Below are 27,509 nucleotides of genomic sequence, written 5' to 3'. Positions count from 1 at the left end.
TATTTGTTTATTTGAGAGAGAGAGAGAGAGAGAGAGAGAGAGCGAGCAGTGGGGGAGGGGCAGAAGGAGAGAGAGAATCTTAAGCAGACTTTCGGCTGAGCTTGGAGCCTGACACAGGGCTCGATCTCACAACCCTGAGATCATGACCTGAGCTGAGATCAGGAGTCGGACACTTAACCAACTGAGCTCCCCAGGTTCCCCAAGCCTCCTTTTTCTAAAGGGAGCCTAAGTCCAGATATGAGTCTGTCTTTAACAAAGGGAAATGAGCTTTTTAATTAATGAGCTTTTATGCCAGCTGATTTTAAGGTTAAAAAAAAATCTCAGGGTCAATACAATTTTGCTGTGGCATCTTGACTGCTCTCAAGGCCTCTCGTCATGAGGATGGAGTTGGGTCATTTGCTCTTGTCTTGTCCACACTAAGCGTTTTACTGCTTCAGGTTTGAGTATTGTATAAATTACATCTTATCCAATAGCAGGAAGATTAATGGACGTTTTAAAAATGTGTCTTAGTTGATGAAACAATTGAATAGTAAGCTTACTGTGCCTTCTTTTTTTTTTTTTAAGATTTTATTTATTTGAGAGAGAGAGACAGAGAGAGTGAGAGCATAAGCAGAGTGAGGGGCAGAGGGAGAACCAGATTCCCCACTGAGCAGGGAGCCCGATGCAGGGCCTGAACCCAGGACCCTGGGATCATGACCTGAGCCAAAACCAAGAGTTGGATGCTCAACCAACTGTGCCACACAGGCTCCCCTAAGATTTTTTTTTTTAAGTAATCTCTACATCCAACATGGGGCTTGAACTCACAACCCCGAGATCAAGAGTTGCATGCTCCACCAACTGAGCCAGCCAGGCACCCCTACCATGAGCTTTTATAATTTAGTAAGAAGAAGATGAATACTCCCAAGGAAGATGAGGGAAAGTTTACAATAGGTGATTGCCAAATGGACAAACAAAATGATGTGAAAAAAAATTCAGTCTCTTTAATAATCAAAGAAACTCAGTGAGATACCATTTATCACTTTGCCAAATTGGATTCAAGAGCCAAAAAAAAAAAAAGAGAGAGAAAGATGTAAAAAAAAAAAAAAAATTCAAGCCCATTAATAAGCAAAGAAATGCAAGAAGATATCATTTATCACCTCCCAAATTAGAAAAGAATGAAAGACAGTAAGAGTGACGTGCTGAGGAAGGAACAGGGGCAGAAGGAAGATACGAATCCTTACACAGCACCGATGGGAGAATAAATAGAAAAAGAGCAGAAGCCTGGCCTGGGATAAGTGCCAGGGAGAGAGAATAAACAGTGGGAGACAAGGGGCAGGCACTGCTCATTTTGGGTCATTTCTTCTAGTATTAACCTCTGTGTTTCTAAATAGCATCCGTTGAATTTTTCAATTTGAGACACTGGCTATTAAGTCAGCTCTTACCCCATCCCTCACTCCTTCCTGCCTTCTAGTTTCTCTCTCCCCCAGTTCCCCATTCATCACTTTCAGACATGGCTACTGCTGTTTATTATGCACGTGAGTTTAGCTTTCTCTCACTCTGCCTTTCCTATATCCCTGCATCCTCTTCTCCCAATACAATTACCCCTCATCTGGGGACTAAACCTACACCCAGTCTTTTCATTATTATGCTGATGTATATTGTTTCATTGAAGATCAAGGAATATACAGTTGACCTCTGAACAACATGGGCTTTTTTTTTTTTCCCCATGAAAAGAGTATTTTATTGTTTTTGTTCATACATGCCAAGTTTCAACTTTCAATAATAAAATTCAATAAATTTGATTCCTCAATCATAAAAACTTGCTTTACACATTATTTACATGTTGCCAAAGTCTATAGCCACATAAAACACCACAAGGATTTGACTCTATGCATGGTACCATCACACAGAAGGGAGCTGATCAAACAACATACAATCAAAGATTAACTTGAAGATAGGCACCGTGTATTTGGCACTGTTCATTAACATTATAACACCTTCCTCTGAGAAACAGGTATTCTTTTTTTTTTTTTTTTTTTTTTGAGAGAGAGAGAGACTGGGGGTGGAGGGGCAGAGAGAGAGAGAGAGAGAATCATAAGCAGGCTCCATGCTGAGCATGGAGCCTGATGTGGGGCTCGATCTCATGACCCTGAGATCAGGACCTGAGCTGAAGTCAAGAGTCAGCTCCTTAACCGACTAAGCCACCCAGGCACACTGAGATAGGTACTCTTAAGCCACAAGATACCAGAATTTTGCTATTCACATCAAAAGCAGCTTTCAAACTTTGTGGTAACAGTAATCAGTTTAAAGAAACAAGGTACAACCAGAATTGGGAATGGAATTCAAACACTCCAACTTTTTGCTGTGCTCCAAGCTGCCATTCTTTTTTTTTTTAAAGATTTTTTATTTATTTATTTGAGAGAGAGAGAGCACATGAGAGGGGGGAGGGTCAGAGGGAGAAGCAGACTCCCTGCCGAGCAGGGAGCCCGATGCGGGACTCGATCCTGGTCGATTATGATCCTCCAGGATCATGACCTGAGCCGAAGGCAGTCGCCCAACCAACTGAGCCACCCAGGCGCCCCCAAGCTGCCATTCTTAAAGTCAGTTTAATCTGATGATTTTTCCATTGTGAACAACTTGGGTTTGAACTGCATGGGTCCCCTTGTACGTGGATTTTTTTCAATAAATACAGTGCAGTACTGTAAACTTATTTTCTCTTCCTTATTTTCTTTCTTTCATTTTTAAAATATATATATATATATATATATATTTATTTATTTGTCAGAGAGAGAGAGAATACAAGCAGGGGGAGCAGCAGGCAGAGGGAGAAACAGACTCCCCGCTGAGCAGGGAGCCCGATGCGGGAGCTCGATCCCGGGACCCCGGGATCATGACCTGAGCTGAAGGCAGATGCTTAACTGACTGAGCCACCCAGGCATCCCAATCCTATGATTTTCTTAACATTTTCTTTTCTCTAGCTTACTTTATTGTTGGAATATAGTATGTAACACATATAACATACAAAATATGTGTTAATCGACCATTTATGCTATTGGTAAGGCTTCTGGTCAACAGTAGACTTAGTAGTTAAGTTTTGGGGAAGTCAAAAGTTATACATGGATTTTCAACTGTGCAAGTCGGGGTGGTCGGTGTCCCTAACCCCCATGTTGTTCAAGGGTCAACTGTACTCTAATTCCATATCTTTTTTTTTTTAAGATTTATTTATTTTAGAGAGACAGAGAGTGCACAAGCATGTGTGAGTGGGGGGGAGGGGCAGAGGGAGAGACTCTTCAAGCGGATTTCCCGCTGAGCACAGAGCCCAACCTGGGGCTAGATCTCACCGCCCATGAGATCATGACGTGAGCTGAAATCAAGAGTCAGATGCTTAACCAACTGAGCCACCTGGGCGCCCCCATATCCTTTCTTATATATAGCTTTGTGTTTTCCTGTAAGTTAAGAATTTGTTTTTTCATTTGCTTGCTTATTTTGAAAGTTTGACCATGTCTTCCAACATCCTTCAGTAGCTCTGCGATACTCCTTTTTTTTTTTAATGTTTTTTTAGTTAATGTTTTGTGTTTTTAGATAATGTTTTTTAGTAATCTCTACACCCAACATGGGGCTCAACTTATGACCCCAAGACCAAGAGTTGCATGCTCTTCCAACTGAGCCAGCCAGGGCCCCTTACCATGTTTTTGGTGTCACCATTGAGTTTTTAGCCATTCTAGTGGATGTGAAGTGGTAAAGATTTATTTTTCATCTTGAACCATGTCTCTTGCCTTGGTATCCTGCTGTCAACGAATCCATCGATCATCAATCAGTCAACACAGAAACCACCCCCTATGTCCTGGGCTATGTTCTCTGAAGGATACAAAGAAGGTTAATGCCCCTGACTTTGAGGATCTACTCTTTACTATCTATGGTCAGTACCAAAATTCTTACTGGGGCATTTAGGGCCCTGCAGGCTCTGGCTATGTCTCTTTCTCAACTTCATTTCTTTCCACTTGCTGACCACTGTTTCCTAGTTATCTTTTTTTAAAAATATTATCAAGCTCCCTTCTGCCTCTCAGAGCCTCCCCCCCTCCCCCCCGTTCCTTCTCCTAGAGATCTTCTCTCCCAGCGTATACCATGTTACCTCATTCTGCTCTTGGTTTCAGTTTCAGTGTCACCTTCACAGGGACACTTACCCCATCACCCAAGCCAAGGCTGGCTCACTGTTCTGTATGCTCATCACCTTGCCCTTTAACTAATCACAGTAGGTATGGTGGGGAGTGGAGTTGTGAGGGGTCAAATGCCTAGGTTCTGGAGCCAGACTGGTTTCTAGTTCTGCCTTTGATACTTACTAGCTATGTAACCTTGGGCAAAATACTTTACCTCCCTGGATAGGACTATAATAAAACTTAGCATATAAAGCCATTGAGAGGGTTAAATGAAGTAGGTCATTTATGTCACTTAGAACTTGTTTGGCATTCTCTAAATGCTAGCCCTTATTTTCACGGTTGTAAATTAAACAATTATTTATGTAGATTAACAAGAAGCATGCCTCGTCAGTGCTGTATCCTCAGCACCTAGCATAGGACTTATTGCATAGTAGGAATTTAAGAAATATTTGTGAACGAATGACTGAATACCAAGTGTATCCTCCAGGATATCAGAAGGAAAGACATTTTAGAGAGATGGCCAACTCTAATCAATTGGTAGTGACAACCTAGAGTCCTGTATGGAGAAAATGATTTTGAAGTTGCATCTGGGGTCACAGTGGACTGTGATTGATTAATCATGTCCGCCAAGGCACTGGAAAAACCCCTGCAAAGAAAGTGTTAAGGGTTTGACCTCTCTGCTATAGAGAACACTCACTATCCTGTTGGAAACCGTCCAGAATCGTGAAATGACCAGTTTGCCTCCCCACTCCCGGACCTTCCATCTTTCCTCTGGGCACTGAGGGCTCTGTGTTGCATTGCACATGCCCTCTGAAGCACTGTGTTTCTTTCTTTTGGCTGGTCTCTGGACCTACTTCCATCAGTGTTATTTCAGTTGTCTCACTCCTGCCCTGAGAGGCAACCAAAATGTGCTGAACCAATCCACTAATCACCCCAGAATGACTGGACTTGACTCTTAATTGTTTTCCACCCCAGGAACACCTACACTTAATTCTAGCCTGGGGGTGGGGTGTGTGTGCCTGTTTGTGGTATACCCTGGGTAATGAATCAAATGCCAGGGGGGCCAAGGACACCTAGTGAAGGTGGCCAGAGTGAGGGCATATGCAGCCTCTATGCCTGCCACGCTGGAAGGTGAGTCCCGTGCTGCCACAGCCTCCAACTTTTTAAGAGAGTGCAGAAATCTGGATTTTTACATGAAATCTCCCTAGTTTAAAAATGTTTGCAATTAGGGAAACCTGGGTGGCTCAGTCAGTTAAGCGCCCAACTCTTTTTTTTTTTTTAAACATTTAATTTATTTATTTGACAGAGAGAGAGGGAACACAAGCAGGGGGACTGGGAGAGGGAGAAGCAGGCTCCCCGCTGAGCGAGGAGCACGATGTGGGGCTCGATCCCAGCACCCTGGGATCATGACCTGAGCCAAAGGCAGACGCTTAACGACTGAGCCACCCAGGCACCCAACTCTTGATTTTCCGCTCAGGTCATGCCCTCAGGGTCTTGAGATCAAGCCCTGCCTGGGCTCCGTGTCCAGCGGGGGGTGGGGGTGTGAGGGGTGGATCTGCCCAAGATTCTCTCTCCCTCGCCCTCGGCCCCTCCCCCACTCGCTCTCTGGCTTGTTAATGCGCACGCACTCGCGCGCACGCGCGCTCTTTCTCTCTCAAAAAAATTGCAATTAAATAAAATTTTAAGAAAGCAGTGGGTAAACCGAAGAAAATGGTATTGGGCTGTACTTGGCCCATTTGCTGTCCCCGCCTGGGCCCTTGCTAACCTTTCCAATCCCTCTGCAATGGCCTGGTCCTTCAGAGTTCAACCTTAGGTGACTTCCCCTTCATGACATCACCCCAATCCCTTCGTGGTACATCTTTCTTCTTGTAGGACACTCTGGGGACCCCCCATGGTAATTACCATCCTGAGATCTATTTGTACTCCTGCCACGTTACCAGAATTACTCATTTCATTCTCTCAGCTGCCCAGTGAAGTACTTGCACATTTAGAGATGAGGGGGGACGCTGAGATCTTGCTGGGGTCATAAAGCCATGGAGTTAAGGGTTGGAGCTGCGATTCCAACCCGCCAAGTCTGATCTCTACCTTGAGCCGCACTGCCTCATTAAACTCCTCAGCGGCAGGGCGGCGGTCTCAACTCTGGACTGAGTGCTGACTTTCTGCTTGGGAGACCCGCGTGCCTCCTGGTGCTCCTCTTCCCGCCTTTGTGGCCGCAGCCACTTCCTTTCCGGGTTTTGCCGCTCACCGCCCTCCTCAGGCGATAATCCGCTTCCGCATTTTGCGGGGCGCCGGGCGTGGAGGCGGTAACGCGCACGCGCGCAGGGATCCGGCCCGGGCCGAGCGCGCGGCCCGGCGATTGCGGGTGAGGGAAGGGCCGGCCTCGGCGGGGTGGTGGGTCCGGCGGGCTGCGGCCCGGGGTCGGGGAGAGCGGGGGTCTTGGCGAGGGCTTCAGGACTCCCGGGGCATGCGGGGATCGGGGGCTAGAGCCCGGGGCCAGGGCGGCTGGGGTCGGACGGGCGCGTTGGGCCGGGGACGGACTTGGGCCGCCGTGACGCGGGAGCCCGGCCGGGCCCGGGCCCGTGACGCGGGCGGGAGGCGGGTGCGAGGCGGCTCCTCCTCGTCGCGAACTCTCGGTGACCTTGGCCAAGTCGCTTCATCTTCCCCCGAGCCGGCGCCTCCGTCTATACAGTGCGAATTATAAGCCCTGCCTACTAGATGGGGGGGCGTTTCGAGGCTCAGTGGCGAGACCCCCGGAGGGGGACGTGGAGTACCGGGCGGTTTGCCGGGGACTACCCACCCTGGGGCGGGGGAGAGGGGGCTTCCTGGGATAGCGTTTTGCTGCAGCCTTTGGGCAGGAGCTCTCATTTGGGTATTTTAAGGACTCCAGAGCATTAGCAAGTAGTTGCAAAACTTTTAACATAAGAAAGAGGCTTGAAGGGCTTTCTAGAGGCCCACGTTGCCCTGCTGTTCCTGGGGTGCTCCCGCTCTGGCCGCGGAGACGGCTCTGAGTATTTGGGGAATGGTGTGAAGCAATGGAGCGACGGAGCCCCTTAGCTTTGGAAGAATGAATGTTTGTGATTCGTGTTTGCCGGAACCCTTCCTGCCTGCATAGGAATTTGTGGTGCTGGCCAAGCAAGTTTAGTATGTGTCCATGTGAGGCCTTTGTGAACAGTGGAGTCAATCAGCTGTCCAGTAAACGAATTTTGTAGGGATTGAGTATGGAGGATCCTGTGGTGCCAATAGCCTTTTTGGGGGGTGGTGTGGGATCTCAGGAGCCCTTCCTATGGTGGGCAAGGGTCTGTGGTGTAATGGATACTCAATTATGAATGATAGAAAGTCACAAAAGTAAGAGGGATATTAGATATTATTCTAGGTTGGAAGAAATTTAGAATCTTTGAATTGCCTTAAACCGAAACTTTTCACTGCAGGTGACTAGCATGCAGATACCCATTCTCTGACTTGCTGGCCCTCTACTGACATGGCCCACCGGGGTGGGGAGAGGGACTTCCAGACTTCAGCGCGGCGTATGGGCACCTCGCTGCTCTTTCAGCTTTCAGTGCACGAGCGGGAGCTGGACCTGGTTTTTCTGGATCATAGCTATGCCAAGCCATGGAGTGCCCACCCCGATGCCAGTAGTGCTCGCCCCACGCGCATGCTCTTTGTTACTCCCCGGAGGCAGCATGAAAGTACCATGTGAGTTTGGGCTTCTCTCCTAAGGGCTGCCCTTGCCCTCTAACTGGACAGTAATCAGATGGTGGGGATTAGAAAGGATTTTATTGTGGGAGATTGTATGGGGCCTTGGATATTTACTTAAGGCATCTCTGTTAGGCAGTGTGAGGTTATCCGGCCTATATGTAGACATCCGCATTCAAGACATCTAACAAGTTAGGAAAGCAAACAACATATTCTACGTAGTTAATAGGACTTGTATGGAAAGAGGATTATTTAGCTGGTGATGAAAAAGACAGAAGAGTTGATTTTTTAAAAATTGTCGCTCAGGATTAGACTCATTTCCTTTACTCCAGTGTTCTGGCTTGCTCCATCACTGGCAATGATAACCTTTTTGAGGTAACGTGATTTCCTTTTTCTGGCTTCACTCAGCAAAGTTTAGGAGCATATTCCAAGACATATTCCGCCTTGCTTTCTCTCTTAGCTTGTCACCCACGGGTTGATGTAAACCCTTCCTAGGTCTGATTGTATTTTCAACTGGCCTACATTATAGGGTAAGGACTTTTTTTTATAAATTTACTATGTAATATGTGATACAATTACATTTGGCCTAAATAAACTTGTTTAGCAGTTCTTTTGAGCTTTACGTTATTCTAATTTTATTTCAAGATTGATGTATTTTATTTTGATGATCAAATCATACCCTTAATAATTTTGTAAACTTTTTTGGGGGGAAGAGACTTTTTTTCTTTGTTTGTTTTAATCTAATCGAATGTCTTATCTTTCCTCTAGGACAGGTTTTAGGTTTGTTGGTGAATAGAGATCTTGTATTTTGCTTCTTTACATCTCCTATTGAGCCTTAATGAGCTAGAGATACCATGATGTGTGTGTTTTAAACATGAATAGAATAGTGGTGGTTTTTTTGTTTGTTTGTTTGTTTTTTAAGATTTTATGCGGGACTCGATCCCAGGACCCTGGGATCATGACCTGAGCCGAAGGCAGACGCTTAATGACTGAGCCACCCAGGCGTCTGGATTTATATTTTTAAAAGATTGCTTTGAATTTTTGTTGAATAGATACAATTCAGAAGTGGAAATAGAAGACCTGCTAGGATGCCATTGCAGTAGTGGGGGCCAGAGATCATGATAGGTTGAGTAGAGGCAGGAATAGTACAGATGAAGAAAAAGGATGACCTTGAGATGTATTTCATAGGTAGAACCAACAGGACCTGCCGTGGTGAATTGGAAAGACAGGGAAAAGGTGAAATTAGGATGAGTCAGATTTTTGGCTTGGGTAGCTGAGTAGTACTGTGAGTTGGGGAAGACGGGGGGATAGGTTAGGAATGGTGAAATCTGGAGTTCTCTTTTAGGCATACAAGTCCAAGTGCCTAGCTCAGTGTCTGGTCCAGAGAAGGTAATCAGCTCTTTCATCCACCACCAAATCTAGCTGCACATATTTCACTTCATTTCATAATGATGTAATTATTCCAGCCACTGGGAATAGATGCAATAAGATCATCATTGGGGTCAAAACGTTAAAGTGATGTTTGATAGCCAGTAGTTCATTTTGATTGGCATAGAATTTTGAGTGACTAGTTTGGTGCAGTGAAGAGCCCTTATGGCACTAGGATTTAATTAACATTTTAAAATATGAAAGATCCATCACATATCCATTTCTGTTTGTTTCTGTTCTAGACTCCTTAAACAGTGAGTTAAATAAGGTGTCTACATTCCAGGTGATTTGTCTTAGACAGTCATAGGCTTTTATAGCATATAATTACCAGTTGACTTGCTAATGAAAGGGAAAGTTTGTATGAATAATTTAAAACCAGCACTGTCCAACAGAACTCTTTGCAATGAGAAAAACGTTCTGTATCTGTGCTGTCTAATGTGGGAGCTGCTAGCCACATATGTCTATTGAGCACTTGAAATGTGGCTAGTGTAACCGAGGAACTGAATTTTTAATTCTGCTTAATTTTTATTAATTGAAATAGTTGCATGTGGCTTATAGTTACTGTATTGGAAAGTACATCTAGGCCGTCAACTGTTTGCTTTATGGAATATTTTTGTCTTTTAACAAAAATAGCTGTCATTTTTTATGTAGACACATTTTAAAATGACTTTGTGTTCCCCCCAGCACATAACAGCATGTCAGAGGGCAGAGATCTAGACAAGTGTGGGAAAGATGACTTTGGATCATAATTTTCTTGTGGGTATAATGTGCTTATGCATACTTCCAAGCTGATTATATTTAAAGAGTCATTTTTTGGCAACCAGATGATCGTTAAACACCTGTGTTGTGTGAAGTACGTGTGGCCTGGTCCTATTTCCTCACCTGTTTACAGTGAATCAGACGTCCCAATAGATGTGGAGACAGTCACATCAACTCCTGTGCCGCTCTATGACAATCAGAAGGCACGCAGCGTGATGAATGAGTGTGAACGGCATGTCATCTTCGCTAGGACCGATGCAGATGCCCCTCCTCCACCAGAGGACTGGGAGGAGCATGTCAACAGGTAGGCCACTGCTCAGGAGGACTGGTCACTGCAGGGGTAATGGTCATCGCATTGTCAGTATTTTGTATCATCATCTTCATTGAAACACATCTACTAGGAGTTTATTTCATTTGTAGCCACACGAGTCAGAATGTTTTCTTAACTCTGTGTTATAACTCTCAGCTCAGGATGCAGTGAGGTGCTTGAGAGGAGGACTTTTGTCTCAACCTTCTTTGCATCCCTGACCCTAGGACACTGCCTGGCACGTAGTAGGCATATAATAAATGCTTATTGAATAAGTAAATGAATTGAATATGATAGGTATGACTAGTTCTGTATCTTATAGTGTAGGCTATGCTGTCGGAGTTACTCTGACTACAAACAGACAAGCCATTAAATAAGAGTACATTTGTAAGATACTGTATTTATATGGTCTATAACTAGAGTAATGAAAATGTTTTGGAGTCACTTGAAAAGCTAACAGATGTTTGATTTGAGTGGCTTTTAAAAATAGATTTACAGTCTATGGTTTTGAGGGAGTTTTCATGAGTTTGTTGGCTGATTTTATTCCCTTGCTTCCTGCTGACCCAGGGGACTCCATTCCTCTCTGGCCCATTTGTCATTGTTCCTTTAACATACATTTATTTTATTTATTTTATTTTTTTTAAAGATTTTATTTCTTTATTTGAGAGAGAAAGAATGAGACAGAGAGAGAGCATGAGAGGGGAGAGAGTCAGAGGGAGAAACAGACTCCCCGCTGAGCAGGGAGCCCGATGCGGGACTCCAGGACCATGACCTGAGCTGAAGGCAGTCACTTAACCAACTGAGCCACCCAGGCACCCTAACATACATTTATTTATCTTTTACTTACTGCAAACAACTTTATGAAGATAAAATTTACATACCATACAATTCACCTGTTTAATGTGTACACAATCAGTGGTTTTTAGTATATGCACAACCACAGTCAATTTGATGAACATTTTTGTCATCCACAAAAGAAACTCTTTAACAGTCACTTCCCATTTCCTCCCAATCCCTTCATTCCCTGGCAACCACCAGTCTACTGTCTTTCTCTCTAAATTTGCATATTCTGGACATTTCATATAAATGGAATCATAAAATATGTGTCCTTTTGTATCTGCCTTATTTCACTTAGCATAATGTTTTCAAGGTTCATTCATGTTGTAGCATGAGTCAGTACTTCATTCCCTTTTATTGCTAAAATTCCATTGTGTGGATATAACACATTTTGTTTGTCCATTCATCCATTGATGGATATTTGGGTTGCTAACACTATTTGACTATTTTGGATAATGTTGCTATGAACATTCATGTGCTTTTTTTTGTGGACATGTGTTTTCAGTTCTCTTGCATATATACCTAGGAATGGAATTGCTGGGTCATATGGTAACTCTGTTTAACTTTTGAGGAATTTCCGACTATTTTCTAAAGGGGCTTCGCCATTCTACATTCCCACCAGCAGTGTATGAGAGTTCCAGTTTTCCCACATCTTTGCCAACGCTTGTTATTGTCTGCCTCTTTTTTTATTATTACCATTCTAGTGGATGCAAAGTGACATCTCATTGTGGATTTAATTTGCATTTCCTTGATGGCTCTATCTCTATCTGCTGTGTGTAAGGGAATGTTAAAATCTTCACATCAAGAGTATGTAGGTGGTAAACTTGCCATAATGTTGGAGAGCTCTTGTTTTATAATAATGGAAGAGGAAGAGGTAATTAGATAGGAAGAAGGGTAGGAAGGTTTGAGGCAATTGGCACGGTTTCTGAGTCTGGTCAGAAGCAGGGAATGAGATTGAGCAGGTATGCTTGTGTGAGGAGGGTAGTAGCTATGGGAGGAGGAGCAGTTCTCCACCTGGATGAAGAGCTTGTGAAGAAGTAGGTTGTTTGGGGTGTTGAGTTGGAATTACTGTTGTCCCTAAGAAGGGAAAATGCTCTCCAGAGCTTCAGCTAAAGAGGGAAACTTCTGTGAGTGAAGATCAACTACTAGAGTATTCCTGGAGTCACTGAATGCAGCAAAACTGCATTGTTTTGCCATTGTTGTGGTTAATAATAATAAAAAAAAATGGTGACAATGGTAGTACCAAAAAGAACTACCATTTGTTGAGAGCTTTCTAGGTGCCAGGCACTGTGCCACGTGCTTCATATGCATTATTTCTTTTAATCCTCACAATAATTCTCTGAGCTATATCCCTTCTTCGTCTCTATTTTATAAGATGAAGAAATTAAGCTCGGGGAGTTTAAGAAACCTTAGTTTAGGAAGTGATGGAGCAGGAATTTGTTCAAAGCAAGCCGTCTGACTCCAGAGCTCAGTGTTCTTGGCTATGTACCCTTTCTTTAAGGGCAAACCTCTCAAAAAGAGAGACCAGTTAGTGGTGGCTGAACAAGGCAGCCTTACACCATTATGTGTCCCTTTGTGGTGTTACCAGTTGCCTTGTCCTCGGTTTTCAATTTCCGAAACTGCGTGGGAGAACTACATGAAGTTCTTTTTATCTGTTCACCCGTGGTCATGATCAGGAGGTTTTTAGGGACTCTTCATACTTACCAAAGTCATCAGAGACTTAATGCATATGAATATCTGATTCTTAATTTATAAGAAGAGAAATAACCTGTAAGGCAGATGAGACACTGGGGTGGCCTGGCCAGAGCATCAGTTCTCAGTAGGAGAGTTTGGGAAGCTATTCCGTTCCAGAAGTGGGTGGTGAGTGGACAGTCTGTCCTGGAGGCCCCCTCCTTCAACAAGGCGGCTGGAGGCACCCATCTTTCCTGAAAGCAAGATGGGCCCACAGAGTAGGCCAGGGCACACCATCACCTGCCCTGTCCTGCAGAGAAACACTGACAGAATCTTATCTTTGGCTTGTCTTTCTCCATGTGGACCTCCATCCTTCTGTTATGACATTGCCACAGATTGATATGATTAATTAGCGCTCAGTTTATCTCAGATTATTTGTTTTTTAGTGTCTGATGAGATTTTGGAGGAGTCCTCTCATTAGCAACAGGCTTACAAACCATCTCTTCAGGTAGGTCACTTTTGCACACAGCTAATTTCATTATTTGATGATACTTACTGGCTTCAATTTCAGAGGTCACCATTTTATGACCTTGTCCCCGAATTCTGGATGTGTAGCCTGTGTAGAGCTTGCAGTTAGTTCCTTGTGCTCTGATTATAATCATCTTGTTGCCATTCTTTCCCTTGACTTGATTGTTAAATTGCTGCTTCTTTTCTTCCTGTATAAAATCCTGTAAAATTAGTTTCCCACATCAAGAACTCATGGTCTATAGGACAGTGCCATAGAAATCTGTTTTTCCTCAGAGCTTGCTGATCTATCAGTAGAGTCAGAAACTTAATTTTCTTTGTTGGAGCCCTATTTCCCCTCTTGAATTATTTCAGTAGAAACTGCCTTTAGATAGCTTTCTTTGTATAGATAATGAAGGCCCCCTCCTACCCCCAACCAACTCTGATTTTCTCTAGTAATGCCTGATATTTTGTGAAACAATTTAAATATCCCTCTCTGCCTGATTTAATTGCCTAGATCAGGGGTTGGCAAACTATGGCCCATGTGCCAGATTTCACCCGTTGCTTGTTTTTGTTTGGCCCATGAGCTAAGAATGGTTTTTACATTTTTAAGTGGTTGAAAAAAAGTCAAAAGACACATGAAATCAGATTTCATTGTCCGTAAATGTAGTTTCATTGGAACACAGCCATGCATGTTATTTAGGTATTGTCCTTGTCTTCTTTTGCACCATCCCCACAGAGTTGAATCCTTGTGACCCAGGCCATGTGGCCCACAAACTGAAATATTTACTATACAGTTCATTAAAGAATAAGTTTGCTGACCTCTGGTCTAGATCATGCTCTTGTGTCTGCATGTCAAAGTCATGTGGCTTGTAGAGCCTTTGGAAATGATTTACATTTGCTGTATAGCACTGTCGTCCTGAGGAAATTGGACTGGCTTTTTTTTTTTTCCCCCAGATGTTTTATCAAATGCCAAGTTTAATTAGATACACAGCTTTTGAAAGAGACTTAACAAAATACTCCTGGCACATGATATTTCTCAGCATGGTCAAATGGATGTTAGGACATTTCCAACATTTCAGTAAAAGAATCTAGTATCCTTAAGCAGCTTATCTTATCTTAAAATTCAGAACTTCTGAATTTTGCCAAAGGAAAATTGTTCTCCATTTAAAAATTTGCTCTAATTATATCTCTCGATATTGTATGTACCTGTCTGTGTATTAATCTTAGGTTGGATATTTGAAATTTTGAGTCCAAGATCTTTGAGTTATTTCTCCCTCTCCCCCCTCCCTCCCTCTCCTTCTCTTTCCTCTTCCTTTCTTCCTTTCTCTTAGTGTTTAAGCAAAGAATTTTTATAATCTGGAAAAAAGTAAGTGTGGCCTATTCAGTCCCTCTGATGTTCTTTGTCTCTCCCTGTTTGACTTCTGGTTAAAAAAAAATCCTTTAGACATTTTAATATTGAATTAGTCTCTCTTAAAACAGTATCAGAGAAAGAATATTACCTTTGAAAACATCAGGCTTTTCTGGGACCAGTGTGACTTTGGCTGCTTTGGATAAGATGAGCCAGAGGTCAGACATCAGTCAGGTTCTATCAAAGCATGGGGAATATGAGATTATCTGATCTCATCTAAGAAATGAAGAAAAGGCACTTTTGCACTCATGAAAATTGAATTGGTTTAGGTGGGGGGAGCACATTGACTCATCACAGTTCCCATCAGCTATTTGACTGTTTAGACTTGTATTTAAAATTCTGTCTCCTGTTTTTAAATTTTTCCTTAATTATATCTTTTGCATGCTCTTTATCTTAATCTTGGGTTAGATCATTTTTTTTTCCCTGCCCACTTAATTTTCCAGCCTCCCACGAAGCTGACAAAATATAGAGAACACGTTTCAGTTCTTGGAATCACTTTGTTATATATCCAGCAACAATCTTAAGAATTTTTTCTGGGATTTTAGACTCTCAACATTGTGGTTTTTCAATTTAATCTCAACTGTCATTGGTGTATGGTAGTAATTTCTAAGTAGCTTTCTAGCCCCCTCCCATTTTGTTCACGTCATTTTTCTTGCTCCCATCATTTTGGGTTTCAGAATAAATATAGAGTAAGAAAAACAAATAGGGAAAACATCCTGTTATATAATAAAGAACAGGATAATTTTGGAACTGCTGTTGGTGCCTTGTAAATAAATTATACTTCATTCTCTGTCCTTGGAATTAAAGTTTGCAACATGATCAATAGACTTTGAGAAAGCACAAGAGATTGTTGAACATGAAGGAATTGTATTCGCTGCTTATCCTGTTTGATTAAAAGTGAGCAATGTTGCCTGGGGTGAAGCTACAGTATAATACCACTTTTGAGGTCCTGCAGTTTTTTTATACATATTATTTTCACATAACTGGAAATTTGAAAATTTTGACACAGATAGCCTTTGATCTTTCATTTCCACTTGAAATTTATCTTACAGAGATACTTGCATGCCTATATAAAGATGTAGACAGATGTGTGTAGTGTGTATTGGTGGGGAAAGGAAGGGTGGTCACTGCAACCGTTTATAATAGCAATAAAAGAGGCACAACCTAAATGCCCACCAGTAGGGTGGAACCAGCCATTAAAAACAAAGAGGTGTGTTGATATGGAAATACTGTATTTCCAAGTCCACCTGAGAATTGCTATACGTGAGAAAGCGACTACTCATGTGAATGTGCTGTGCATTTAAATAATGTGGAGGAAAATGAGATCGTGAACCAATGGGCTGTAGCTACTTTCCCACAAACCTTCCTGATCCCGAGATATCCTGAGTTCCAATGTTGAGTTGAAGCCTCTCCCCACCTCCCAAGTCAAAAATCTCTGAAATATCAAACCGCAACAAAAACTGACTGGATCCTAATGAAGTAGCAGGAATTAAGCCAAGAGAACTAGGGGAAAATAAGAAAAAGGACAATTCCACAAAACCCAAGACTGCTTTTAGTACCCCATAAGGGGGTTATGAAGGGTGGGAGGCTTGGGAGGTTAAGGGATTCAGCTGTAGCAAGAATAGCTACTGAAGATAGAGGGTGCTTCTGAATTTTCCATCATGGACTCAGCTGTTCTCTTACTGTTGTGCTTCCATTAGTCAGCATAGCTGAGATTTTGGTTGCTAGAAGCAACCTTGGAGACCAAGAGGTCCACATCTATTTTATAGTCAAGGAGCCTGAGGACACACAGCCAGCTCTTTATTGCAGAGCTGGTTAGAGTCCTTGCTCCTAGTTAGTGTCCTCTTGGACTCTTTGTGTGTATGTGTGTGTGTGTGTGTGTAACTGTAGTCGTAAAACTGGAGATGTAGGTGGAGATTTTATTTTACAGAGGAAATGAAGGCCCGTTATTTTCTCCCTTTCTAGAGGGTGTTTACTCTAAGGGCAGTAGGATCCTTGTAGAAAATGAATAACAAAGGATAACTTGTCCTCCATCTGCATATTTATTGGGCCTTGTTACTAGTATTCTTAGATGACCTGTAGAAAATAGGGTATCTTGCTGGTGGTATATGATGGAAAAGATACTAGTCTGTTATAAACTAAGAGAAATTGAGATTGTTGAAGCTGTTTCCAGCAGCTTCCCTCGGTTTGCCCACCCAGGTATGCCCACCCACTCAGTTTACAGTTGAACCTGAATCATGTAGCGTTCCTCTCCTGCTCAGTGCTTAGTGTGGTAGGGAGTGTAGGGGTTGGTGTCTGCACTCAGCTATTTACAGGACTTGGAATGTAGTATGCATACAGTTCATCCATTTATTTATTCAGCAGATGTTCAAGTGACTCTTGTGTGTCAGACACTGTTTTACATGCTGGGGATATAACACTTAAACAAAACCAACAAAAATCCCTGCCATTTTGCCCTTTACATTCTAGCAGAGGGAGACACACTAAACAGAAGTAAAATGGGTAGAGCATGAGGTGGTGATATGGCTGGAAGGGGGGTAGGGAATCTGGGTATTGGTAGTTTTAAATAAGGGTGACTCAGGGGAAGCCTCAGTAGAAGGTAACATTTGAGCAATGACCTGGAGGAGATTGGAGAGGGAGCCGTTGTTTGAGGTAGAAGGAATAGATGACCAGGGCCCAGTCTGTGATGTGGGAGCATGGACGGTGTGTGTGTCAGGTGGGATGGGGCAGTGTGGTGAAGCCCAGTAAGTCAGGGCAGTGATGGATGATGAGGTTGGAGGCAGTGGGGTCCAGATAGCCTACTGCAAGGAGGTGGTTGGTTTTAACTGATTGGGGCCACTAAAGGCCTTTGAGCAGAGTCACATGATTTGACTTAGGATTTTTGATTGATTTTTTTCTCTCCATAATTGATTTTCCACATTGACTTTCTAAAAGGTTGTACTAATTTATATTTCCATCAGCAAAGTATGGAGGGACCTATTTTCTTACACACTTACAACATAGAGTATTACTAAATTTCTTAATTTTCACCCATTTGATAGGTGAAAAGTAATATTTTACGATTTTCCTTTGTATGTGTGATTTTGGAGGGAGTTGACTACTTTTTTTGTGTGAACTGCCTTTTCGTGTTCTTTGCCCATTGTTTTTGTTTTGAGTATTTTATCATTTTGTCACTAATTTTCTGGAGGTTTTTTCTATTTTGATGAAATGACAGTTACTTTTCCATTGTGTTTTGACTTTGTTTATGATAGTTTAGTTTTTTCCTTTACAGAAGTTTGAAGTTTTTATTTATCTTTATATCGTTAATATTTATCTTTCTTTTATGGCTTCTAGGTCTTAGGTCATACTTAGAAAGGTCTTATTCATACATTATACACACACACCCACCACTTTTTCCTATTTAGTAACTTTATTTTTTAATATTTAACTTTTCTACTTAGAATTTATTTTGGTGTAAAGAGTGATGTGTAGGGGTCCAGATTTTCTTTTTCCAGTTGGCTAGTTGTTGTCTCAGCCCTATTTACTTTAACCCTACTGATTGAAATACTACTATGATCTCATTCCAGGTTCTCATTTGAGTCTGGCATCCACTTAAATTTGTTTTTTTAAAGGTAACTTAATTACCAGTTTTTTTGTGTGTGTGTGGCAGGGAGAGTTGATAAATATTAATTGGGCATCTTCTGTTACCTTTCTCTTAAGTCTCTTTAGGAAGGTTACTGACCAGAGTTCGAGTATCAGAGTCATTAAGATTGCCAGGAGTGGGCTGAGGGGGGACTTAAATAGCTCCTCGCCACTGTGCTGGGTGTGATGAGGTGGGAACAACAGCAGTAGGACTAGTTCCTAATTGCAGGAGTTTACTGCTGAGTTGGAGGACACACTAAGCCTTCCTTAATCAAAGTAGAAGTGTGTATACCAGTGTCATGCGGGGATGGTATAGTGTTAACTTATATGGAACAGACCATTCAAAAGTAAACTTGCTAATTGTGTAGTATACAGAAAAATATAAAAAATATACATGGAGAAGGGAGAGAGATAGTGTGGGGTGCACTATTAGGGAAAGGCTTCATTTGTTATGTTCCTAAAGGTAATTTAAATAGGTCTCTTATCTTAGTCTGAGGTTTTAGTATACTGAAATACTTGTTCATCCTGTCTTTTTGTGTGAAATATTAAACATGTGAAATTCAAATACATCTGTGCAATGGTGCCATGCTTTTACTTATTAATGGGTTATTTTAGCCTCTAGATAAATAATTAGCTTTGCTAGCACTGAAAAAAAACTTCATTCATAACTGGTTTTGACTTGTAGTATATATATTAATACAAATGTATGCTGAGATGACTTATGGGCAGGATTGGGACTAGAATCTAGGTCTTGTGCTTTAGCTCCGTGGTCTTTAAGCTGCTTTCAGTTATATTATTTCATAGTGCTGACAAAAAACATGGCATAATCTTTGTACAGTGTACATGCATGAGGAGTGTCCCCAGCGTTTGACTTTAATTCCTCAGAGTTTCTCTTATAGGACTGGCTGGACAATGGCCCAGAACAAGCTATTTAACAAGATCCTCAAAGCCCTGCAGTCTGACCGGCTTGCCCGCTTGGCCAATGAAGGGGTAAGACTCTAGAAATTGGCCCATTGGTGTTCTCTTCCTAGTTCAGCCTTACTGGCTGACTAACTTGTCAGTCCCTCTCCCGCCTGCCCCAGTTGTTAACAAGGTGGCCCTCATGTGTTACCACCTCACCTGCATCTTCTAGGCTTGCAATGAGCCAGTGCTGCGCCGTGTTGCTGTGGACAAGTGTGCGAGGAGAGTGCGGCAGGCTCTGGCAAGTGTGAGCTGGGACACCAAGCTGATCCAGTGGCTGCACACCACCCTGGTGGAGACCTTGAGTCTGCCCATGCTGGCTGCCTACCTGGATGCTTTGCAGACACTGAAAGGGAAGGTAAGGCTATGACTGGCGTCTGCCCTGTCCTGGGTTGGCCAGCCTCTGCTGTGGGTTCAGGAAGTGGGGTTGGGCAAGGTCACTGCCTGGTCAGCCTGGAGGACATGACTGAAGCGAGCAGGTTTGCTATTAAAAATAGGAGACATGGTATCATTTCACGTTTTGTCTGGTATAAACGTCTTTAGCCCTACTGTCTCCAGATGAAGTGTGAGGCCTGAAAACCATTTAGCCTCTCCAGCCCTGCAGCTTGTGGTTTGAGTCACCTCTGAGGTGAGGTGAGAAAAGAATTAAATTATCATGGGGGAGACGAAGGGTTTACCAGAGGGTGTGTTGAGGAGGCAAGAAGCAGACTTGGGTGTTCAGAGTGCGGGGCTGCGGAGTAGGGAGATTTCCAGAGTGCTGTCCATTCTAGACTATGCTCTCAGCAGTGGTTCCTATACTGACAGACTCTTGTTCTCTTAGACTGTCAGGTTCACAATGAATACTTTGGTTGTTTCTCTCTAAAACTTTTTTGAATTTATTTTTAATTTTTAAGTATAGTCGAGATACAGTGTTATATTACTTTCAGGTATACAACATAGTGATTTAATAATTCTATACATTACTTAGTGCTCACCACAATAAGTGTAGTCACCATCTATCACCATAGAATGTTATTGCAATATTATTGACTGCTCCCTATGCTGTGCTTTTCATCTCTGTGACTTATTTATTTTATAATTAGAAGTTTATATCTCTTAACCCTCTTTCCTCTGGCAACCAGCAGTTTGTTCTCTGAATTAATATGAGTCTATTTCTGTTTTTTAATTTGTTCATTTGTTTTATTTTTTAGATTCCACATATAAGTGGAATCATAACGGTATTTGTCTTTCTCTGACTTTATTCACTTAGCATAATATCCTTTAGGTCCATCTATTTTGTTGCAAATGGTGGGATCTCATTCTTTTTTATGGCTGAGTAATACTCTGTTGTGTATATATACCACATCATCTTTATCCATTCATCTAAATGGTTACTTCCATATCTTGGTTATTATAAATAATGCTGCAGTGAACATAGGGTGCATATATCTTTTCAAATTAGTGTTTTCTTTTTCTTTTTTGGATAAATGCCCAGTAGTGAATTACTGGATCGTATGGTAATCTATTTTAATTTTTCGAGGAACCTCCATACTGTTTTCCCCAGTGGTTGCATTACATTCCCACCAAGAGTGCACAAGGGTTCCCTTATCTCCATATCCTCTCTGGCACTTGTTATTTCTTGTCTTTTTGATTTTAGCCATTCTCACTGGTATAATAAGGTGGTAACTCCTTGTGGTTTTGATTTGCATTTCCCTGATGGTTAGTGATGTTGAGCCTTTTTTCATGTGTCTTTTGGCCATCTGTATGCCCTCTTTGGAAAAGTGTCTATTCAGGTCCTCTGCCCAATTTTTAATTGGATTATTATTTTTTTGGTGTTGAGTGGCATAAATTCTTTATATATCTTGGATATTAACTTCTTATCAGATATATCATTTGCAAATATCTTCTCCCATTCAGGAGGTTGATGGTTTCCTTTGCTGTGCAAAAGCTTTTTATTTTGGTGTAGTCCCAATAGTTTATTTTTGCTTTTGTTTCCGTTGCCTGAGGAGACAGATCCATAAATATGTTGCCTGAGGCCAATGTCCAGGAGGAGGTTATTGCCTCTGTTTCCTTTTAGGAGTTTTCTGGTTTCAGATCTCACATTTAGGTTTTTAATCCATTTTGAGTTTATTTTTGTGTATGGTATAAGAAAGTGGTCCAGTTTCATTCTTTTGCATGTAGCTGTCCAATTTTCCCAACACCATTTATTAAAGAGACTGTCTTTTCCCCATTGAATGTTCTTGTCTCCTCTGTCATAGATTAATTGACCATATAAGTGTGGGTTTATTTCTGGATTCTCTATTCTGTTCCATTGATCAGTGTGTCTGTTTTTGTGTTAGTGCCTTACTGTTCGGATTACTGTAGCTTTGTAGTATATCTGGGATATACTATAGTAAGTTTGGGATTGTGATACCTCCAGCTTTGTTGTTCTTTCTCAAGATTGCTTTGGCTATTTGGGGTCTTTTGTGGTTCCATACAAATTTTAAGATTATTTGTTTTAGTTCTCTGAAAATTGGTATTGTAATTTTGATAGGGTTTGCATTGAATCTGTAGATTGCTTTTGGTAGTATGGACATTTTAACAATTTTAATTTTTCTAATCCATAAGCATGGAATATCCATTTCTTTTCTTTTTTTTTAAGATTTTATTTATTTATTTGACAGAGAGAGACACAGCAAGAGCGGGAACACAAGCAGGGGGAGTGGGAAAGGGAAAAAGCAGGCCTCCCGCTGAGCAGGTAGCCTGATGCGGGGCTTGATCCCAGGACCGGACCGTGGTGTCATGACCCAAGCCGAAGGCAGACGCCTAACAACTGAGCCACCCAGGCGCCCCTGGAATATCCATTTCCTTGTGTCATCTTCAGTTGCTTTCATTAATGTCTTACAGTCTTTAAAGTAAAGGTCTTTTACCTTCTTTTAATGTACCTTTTGGATGGAAATGCAGGTGAATGGGATCATGCTCTTTGCCCAGCTAACTTTCAGCATTAGTGAAGAGAGCCATTGTGAAGAGAGCAGAGAAGGTATATACCCTAGTCTCTTAATTTTCTGTTGAGAATGATGCAGTGTTGGAAAAACCAGCTAGACTTGGTCTGCCTAGCTCCAAGCAGAGGTTACTGATTATTTCTAAGTAGTCTGTATTGACAGAAGGTGAGTTTCAAGGCTTTATTGTTTCAGAGTTGTACTCTGTTGCCAGATAAAAGCTTTTTTTTTTTTTTTAAAGATTTTATTTATTTATTTGAGAGAGAGAGAATGAGAGAAAGCACATGAGAGGGGGGAGGGTCAGAGGGAGAAGCAGACTCCCTGACAAGCAGGGAGCCTGATGCGGGACTCAATCCCGGGACTCCAGGATCCTGACCTGAGCCGAAGGCAGTCGCTTAACCAACTGAGCCACCCAGGTGCCCGCCAGATAAAAGCTTTTAAAGTCTAATTCGGATTAGATCTTCTGCCTCAAGGTGTTGAGTGGCTTGTAGTTACCAAATAAGTTACAAAAAAAGTGGCCAGTTTGTAGTGAAGATCCTTTGCCTTTGTTACTGTCCTTATGTCCTCCCTACTTCCATACTCGAATCCCTGACGTCAGGCCATCTCGATCTAGAATAAGCCCTACAAAGTCTCGCTTCTGTCTGGTGTCACTGATTGGAAAGCATTTTTCCCACTGTAAATGAATTCTGCAGAACACATCTCACTTCACATGCTGCATCTTCAGATGAAAATTGCCTCGACTTCCTCCTCCTCTGTTGGATGGTTTGAATCAGCAGTGTGGGGTTTCTGTTTTTTTCTGGCAGTTATAAATAGCCTCTTTTGTTATTTGTGTGTTTGTCTTCCTTACCCCTAGTAGATTAAGTTCTTTTGCAGTACAAGCCTGGTGTCTTGTAACTGCAGCTGTGGCATCAACATTTGTTTCCTGAATTAAACTGAGACCGTCTCATGATATATTCCCTCTAATTTCTCAGGCAGAAATCGTTTTAGTCTTGATTTTTTTAAATTAGTAATACTGTCTGTGCTTGTCATTGCCTGGTGCAGCTTACTTTCTTGTGTTGGTCTTTGAACTTTGTGACATATAGCATTTTATTCGTTTCAGCTGTACAACATGACTTGATAATTTGTATATATTGCAAAATGATCACCAGAGTAAGTCTAGCTAATGTGTCACTGTGTATAGTTATAAAATTTTTTTTCTTGTGATGAGAACTTTTAAGATCTAGTCTTAGCAACTTTTTTTTTTTTTAATTTTATTTATTTATTTGACAGAGAGACAGTGAGAGAGGGAACACAAGCAGGGGGAGAGGGAGAAACAGGCTTCCCGCCGAGCAGGGAGCCTGATGCAGGGCTCGATCCCAGGACCCTAGGATCATGACCTGAACTGAAGGCAGACGCTTAACGACTGAGCCACCCAGGCGCCCCTTCTTCCTTTTTTATGACTGATTTTGAGTTCGTGTTTTTATTTTCTTTGGGTAAATACCCAGAAGTAGAATTGCTGGATCATACAGTAGTTCTATTTTTAATTTTTTGAGGAACCTCCATCCTGTTTTCCATAGTGGCTGTACCAGTTTACATTCCCACCAGCAGTTCACAAGTGTTCCCTTATCTCACATCCTTGCCAACACTTGGTATTTGTCTTTCTCCTAATAGCCATTCTAACAGAGGTAAGATGATTTCTCACTGTAGTTTTGGCTTGCATTTACCTGATGATGAGTGATGTTGAGCATCTTTTCATGTGTCTGTTGACCATCAGTAGGTCTTCCTTGGAAAATGTCTATTTACATCTTCTACACTTTATTTTTTTTAAAAGATTTTATTTATTTATTTGACAGAGAGTGACACAGGGAGAGAGGGAACACAAGCAGGGGGAATGGGAGAGGGAGAAGCAGGCTTCCTGCAAAGCAGGGAGCCCGATGCGGGGCTCGATCCCAGGACCCCGGGATCATGACCTGAGCCAAAGGCAGACGCTTAACGACTGAGCCACCCAGGTGCCCCCAGATCTTCTACACTTTAATTGGATTGTTTTTTGCTATTGAATTGTAAGAGTTCTTTATATATTTTAGATATTAACCCCTGATTGGATATATCATTTGTAGATATCTTCTGTTCAGTAGGTTGCTTTTTCATTTTGTTATGGTTTCCTTTGCTGTGCAGAAGCTTTTTAGTTTGATGTAGTCCCAATAGTTTACTTTTGCTTTTATTGCCTTTGCTTTTGGTGTCAGATTCAAAAACTTATCACCAAGACAGATGTCAAGGAGCTTAATGCCTGTGTTTTCTTTCTTTTTTTTAAAGATTTTATTTATTTATTTGACAGAGACACAGCGAGAGAGGGAACACAAGCAGGGGGAGTGGGAGAGGGAGAAGCAGGCTTCCCGTGGAGCAGGGAGCCCGATGCTGGGCTCGATCCCAGGACCCTGGGATCATGACCTGAGCCGAAGGCAGATGCTTAACGACTGAGCCACCCAGGCGCCCCAATGCCTGTGTTTTACAGGAATTTTATGGTTTCAGGTCTTATGTTGACATTTTTGATCCATTTTGAGTTAATTTTTTTTTTTAAGATTTTATTCATTTGAGAGAGAGAGACAAGAGAGCGCACAAGCAGGGGGAGAGGCAGAGAGAGAAGCAGACTCCCCGCTGAGCTGGGAGCCTGTGGGGCTCCATCCCAGGACCTGGAGATCATGACCTGAGCCGAAGGCAGGTGCTTAACCATCTGAGCCACCCACGCACCCCATTTTGAGTTAATTTTTGTGTATGGTATGAGGTAGTGGTCCAGTTTCATTCTTTTGCATGTGACTGTTTAGTTTTCCCAATACCATTTATTTCCCCATTGTATATTCTTGGCTCCTCTATTGTAAGTTAATTAACCATGGATGCCATATGTTTGTGATTTTATTTCTGGGCTTTCTGTGCTGTTCTATTGATCTATGTGTCTGTTTTTATGCCCCAATCATACTCTTTTGATTACCTTAGGTTGGTAATATAGCTTGAAATCAGGGAGCATCGTTATGCCTCCAGCTTTGTTCTTTCTCTTGATTGCTTTAGATATTCGGGGTTTTTTGTGGTTCCATACAAATTTTAGGTTGTTCTATTTCTGTGGAAAATGCTACTGAAATTTTGATAGCTATTGCATTGAGTCTGCAGACTGCTTTGGGTAGTTTGGACATTTTATTTTATTTTATTTTTTTATTATTTTAAAAATATTTTATTTATTCATTTGAGACAGAAAGATGCAGAGAGAGCATGACCAGGGGGAGAGGCAGAGGGAGAGGGACAAACAGACTCCCCACTGAGCCAGGAGCCTGATGTGGGGCTCGATCCCAGGACCTGAGATCATGACCTGAGCCGAAGGCAGACGCTTAACCATCTGAGTTACCCGGGCACCCCTTGTTTATTAGTTCTAACAGCTTTTTGGTGGTCTTTAGGGTTTTGTAAATAGAATATGTCATCTGCAAATAGTGTTAGTTTTACTTCTTCCTTTTTAATTTGGATTCCTTTTAATTTTCTTGTCTAATTGCTCTAGCTAGGACTAATAGTAATACAATGTTGAATAGAAGTGGTAAGAGTGGGCATCCTTATCTTGTTCCTGATCTTAGAGTGAAAGCTCTTAGCTTTTCACTGTTGGGTATGGTGTTAGCTGTGGGCTGACTTTTTACAACCTGCATCACCATAGTACTTTTCATTCTCTGGTTTTCCAGAATGGTTTTGTTTTAAAGACAGAGAGAGAGAGAGAGAAAGAAATCACAAACAGGGGGGCAAGGTAGAGGGAGAAGCAGACTCCCCACTGAGCAGGGAGCCCGATGTGGGACTTGATCCCAGGATCCTGGGATCACAACTTGAGCTGAAGGCAGATGCTTTTTTTTTTTTTTAAGATTTTATTTATTTGAGACAGAGAGAATGAGAGAGACATAGAGCACATGAGAGGGGGGAGGGTCAGAGGGAGAAGCAGGCTCCCGCTGAGCAGGGAGCCCAATGCGGGACTCGATCCTGGGACTCCAGGATCATGACCTGAGCCGAAGGCAGTTGCTTAACCAACTGAGCCACCCAGGCGCCCTGAAGGCAGATGCTTAACCAACTGAGCCACCCAGGTGCCCTGTTTTTGTTTTTTCTGATGAGTACCTTTAACATTCAAAAATCTTTCCTTTCCCCTATGTCACTTTGACCTTTTGTGCGTAATGTGGAATTCACAGTGATATTTCTTTCTTTTTTTTTTCACAGAGATATTTATTCTCAGTGTAAGCATCAGCATGTCAGAAACCTATACTTAACACATCTGTGAGGTCACATTTTCTGGTGAATAATGAAAAATAGGATATGGTATAAGTCACAATATACACAATACATAGGATATATTATTTTGGGCACGGTAACGATTTCTTTAACATGCCAAAGCTTGAAGGCAATACTCTAGAAGAAAATGCAGATTTTTTTTTTTTTTTTAATTTATAAAGTCAACTGATATTCATTGAGGAAGTTTAGAAAATACAGAAATCTAAAATGGAAAAAACTGGGAGTGCCTGGGTGGCTCAGTCGTTAAGCGTCTGCCTTCGGTTCAGGTCATGATCCCAGGGCCCTGGGATCGAGCCCCTTGTTGGGCTCCCTGCTTGGCGGGAAGCCTGCTGTTCCCTCTCTTGCTGTGTCTCTCTCTGTCATAAATAAATAAAATCTTAAAAATAAATAAATAAATAAATAAAAAGGAAAAAGCTGTCCATAACTCCATAAAGATAACTTTTAATATTTTGACATATTTTCTAATAGCATTTTTTCGGAGTAGAGGTAATTTTTTATGTTTTCTATTTTTTCTTTAACATTTTAGCAAAGTAATTTCCTTATTACAAATTCTTTGAAGTATTTTAATTAACCTTTAATATCTAGTTTTGTGGATAATTTGCTTAATCACTCTCTTATTTCCCACCTGATTCCTGCTAGCAGGCAGGTCTCCTGCTTCGCACTGGAAACATTTTTGCTTTTACTTCTAGATCCCTACTTTGATTGACCGGATGCTTGTGTCATCTAATACGAAGACTGGGGCTGCAGGAGCTGAGGCCTTGTCCCTCCTGCTGAAGAGGCCCTGGGATCCTGCTGTGGGGGTACTTTCTCATAACAAACCAGTAAGTCAGAGCAGCTCAAGACTTAACTATGACCCACAAAATTTTTAGAATCCAGTCTCAGAACCTTAGCAAGAAGATAATAAATGCCTTAACTTTTCATTAATAACTGGTTGTGTA

At 41.9% G+C, this 27,509-nt stretch overlaps 2 protein-coding genes across 16 annotated transcripts in view; one reads left to right on the top strand and one right to left on the bottom strand.

The window, feature by feature from the left end:
• Nucleotides 1-6,347, bottom strand: part of FER1L5 (fer-1 like family member 5) — a 64,312-nt gene extending 57,965 nt beyond the window's left edge. The window contains exon 1 of the mRNA XM_064572565.1: nucleotides 6,222-6,347. The gene's annotated coding sequence lies outside the window, so the exon portion shown is untranslated. The remainder of the gene's footprint in view (nucleotides 1-6,221) is intronic.
• A 72-nt stretch (nucleotides 6,348-6,419) lies between these two features.
• The window catches only part of KANSL3 (KAT8 regulatory NSL complex subunit 3), a 40,699-nt gene continuing 19,609 nt past the window's right edge, over nucleotides 6,420-27,509 (top strand). For 5 of the 15 annotated variants that reach the window (XR_010405730.1, XM_054509908.2, XM_054509907.2 and 2 more), the window contains exons 1-6: nucleotides 6,420-6,498; nucleotides 7,565-7,829; nucleotides 10,150-10,320; nucleotides 19,267-19,357; nucleotides 19,500-19,685; nucleotides 27,261-27,392. Coding sequence is in view for 14 of the 15 variants with exons in the window: in XM_054509908.2 (XP_054365883.1) it covers nucleotides 7,615-7,829; nucleotides 10,150-10,320; nucleotides 19,267-19,357; nucleotides 19,500-19,685; nucleotides 27,261-27,392 (795 nt within the window). In the remaining variant the exon portion in view is untranslated. The other 10 variants (XM_064572563.1, XM_064572562.1, XM_064572561.1 and 7 more) reach the window with 10 other exon arrangements.

Source organism: Mirounga angustirostris, unplaced genomic scaffold (genome assembly GCF_029215605.1).
Source record: "Mirounga angustirostris isolate CCGP_5_RB_7025 unplaced genomic scaffold, mMirAng1.0.hap1 SCAF_10, whole genome shotgun sequence".
Lineage (NCBI taxonomy): Eukaryota > Metazoa > Chordata > Mammalia > Carnivora > Phocidae > Mirounga > Mirounga angustirostris.
The sequence above is the reverse complement of the archived record's forward strand: the minus strand, read 5'-3'. Positions and strand labels throughout refer to the sequence as shown.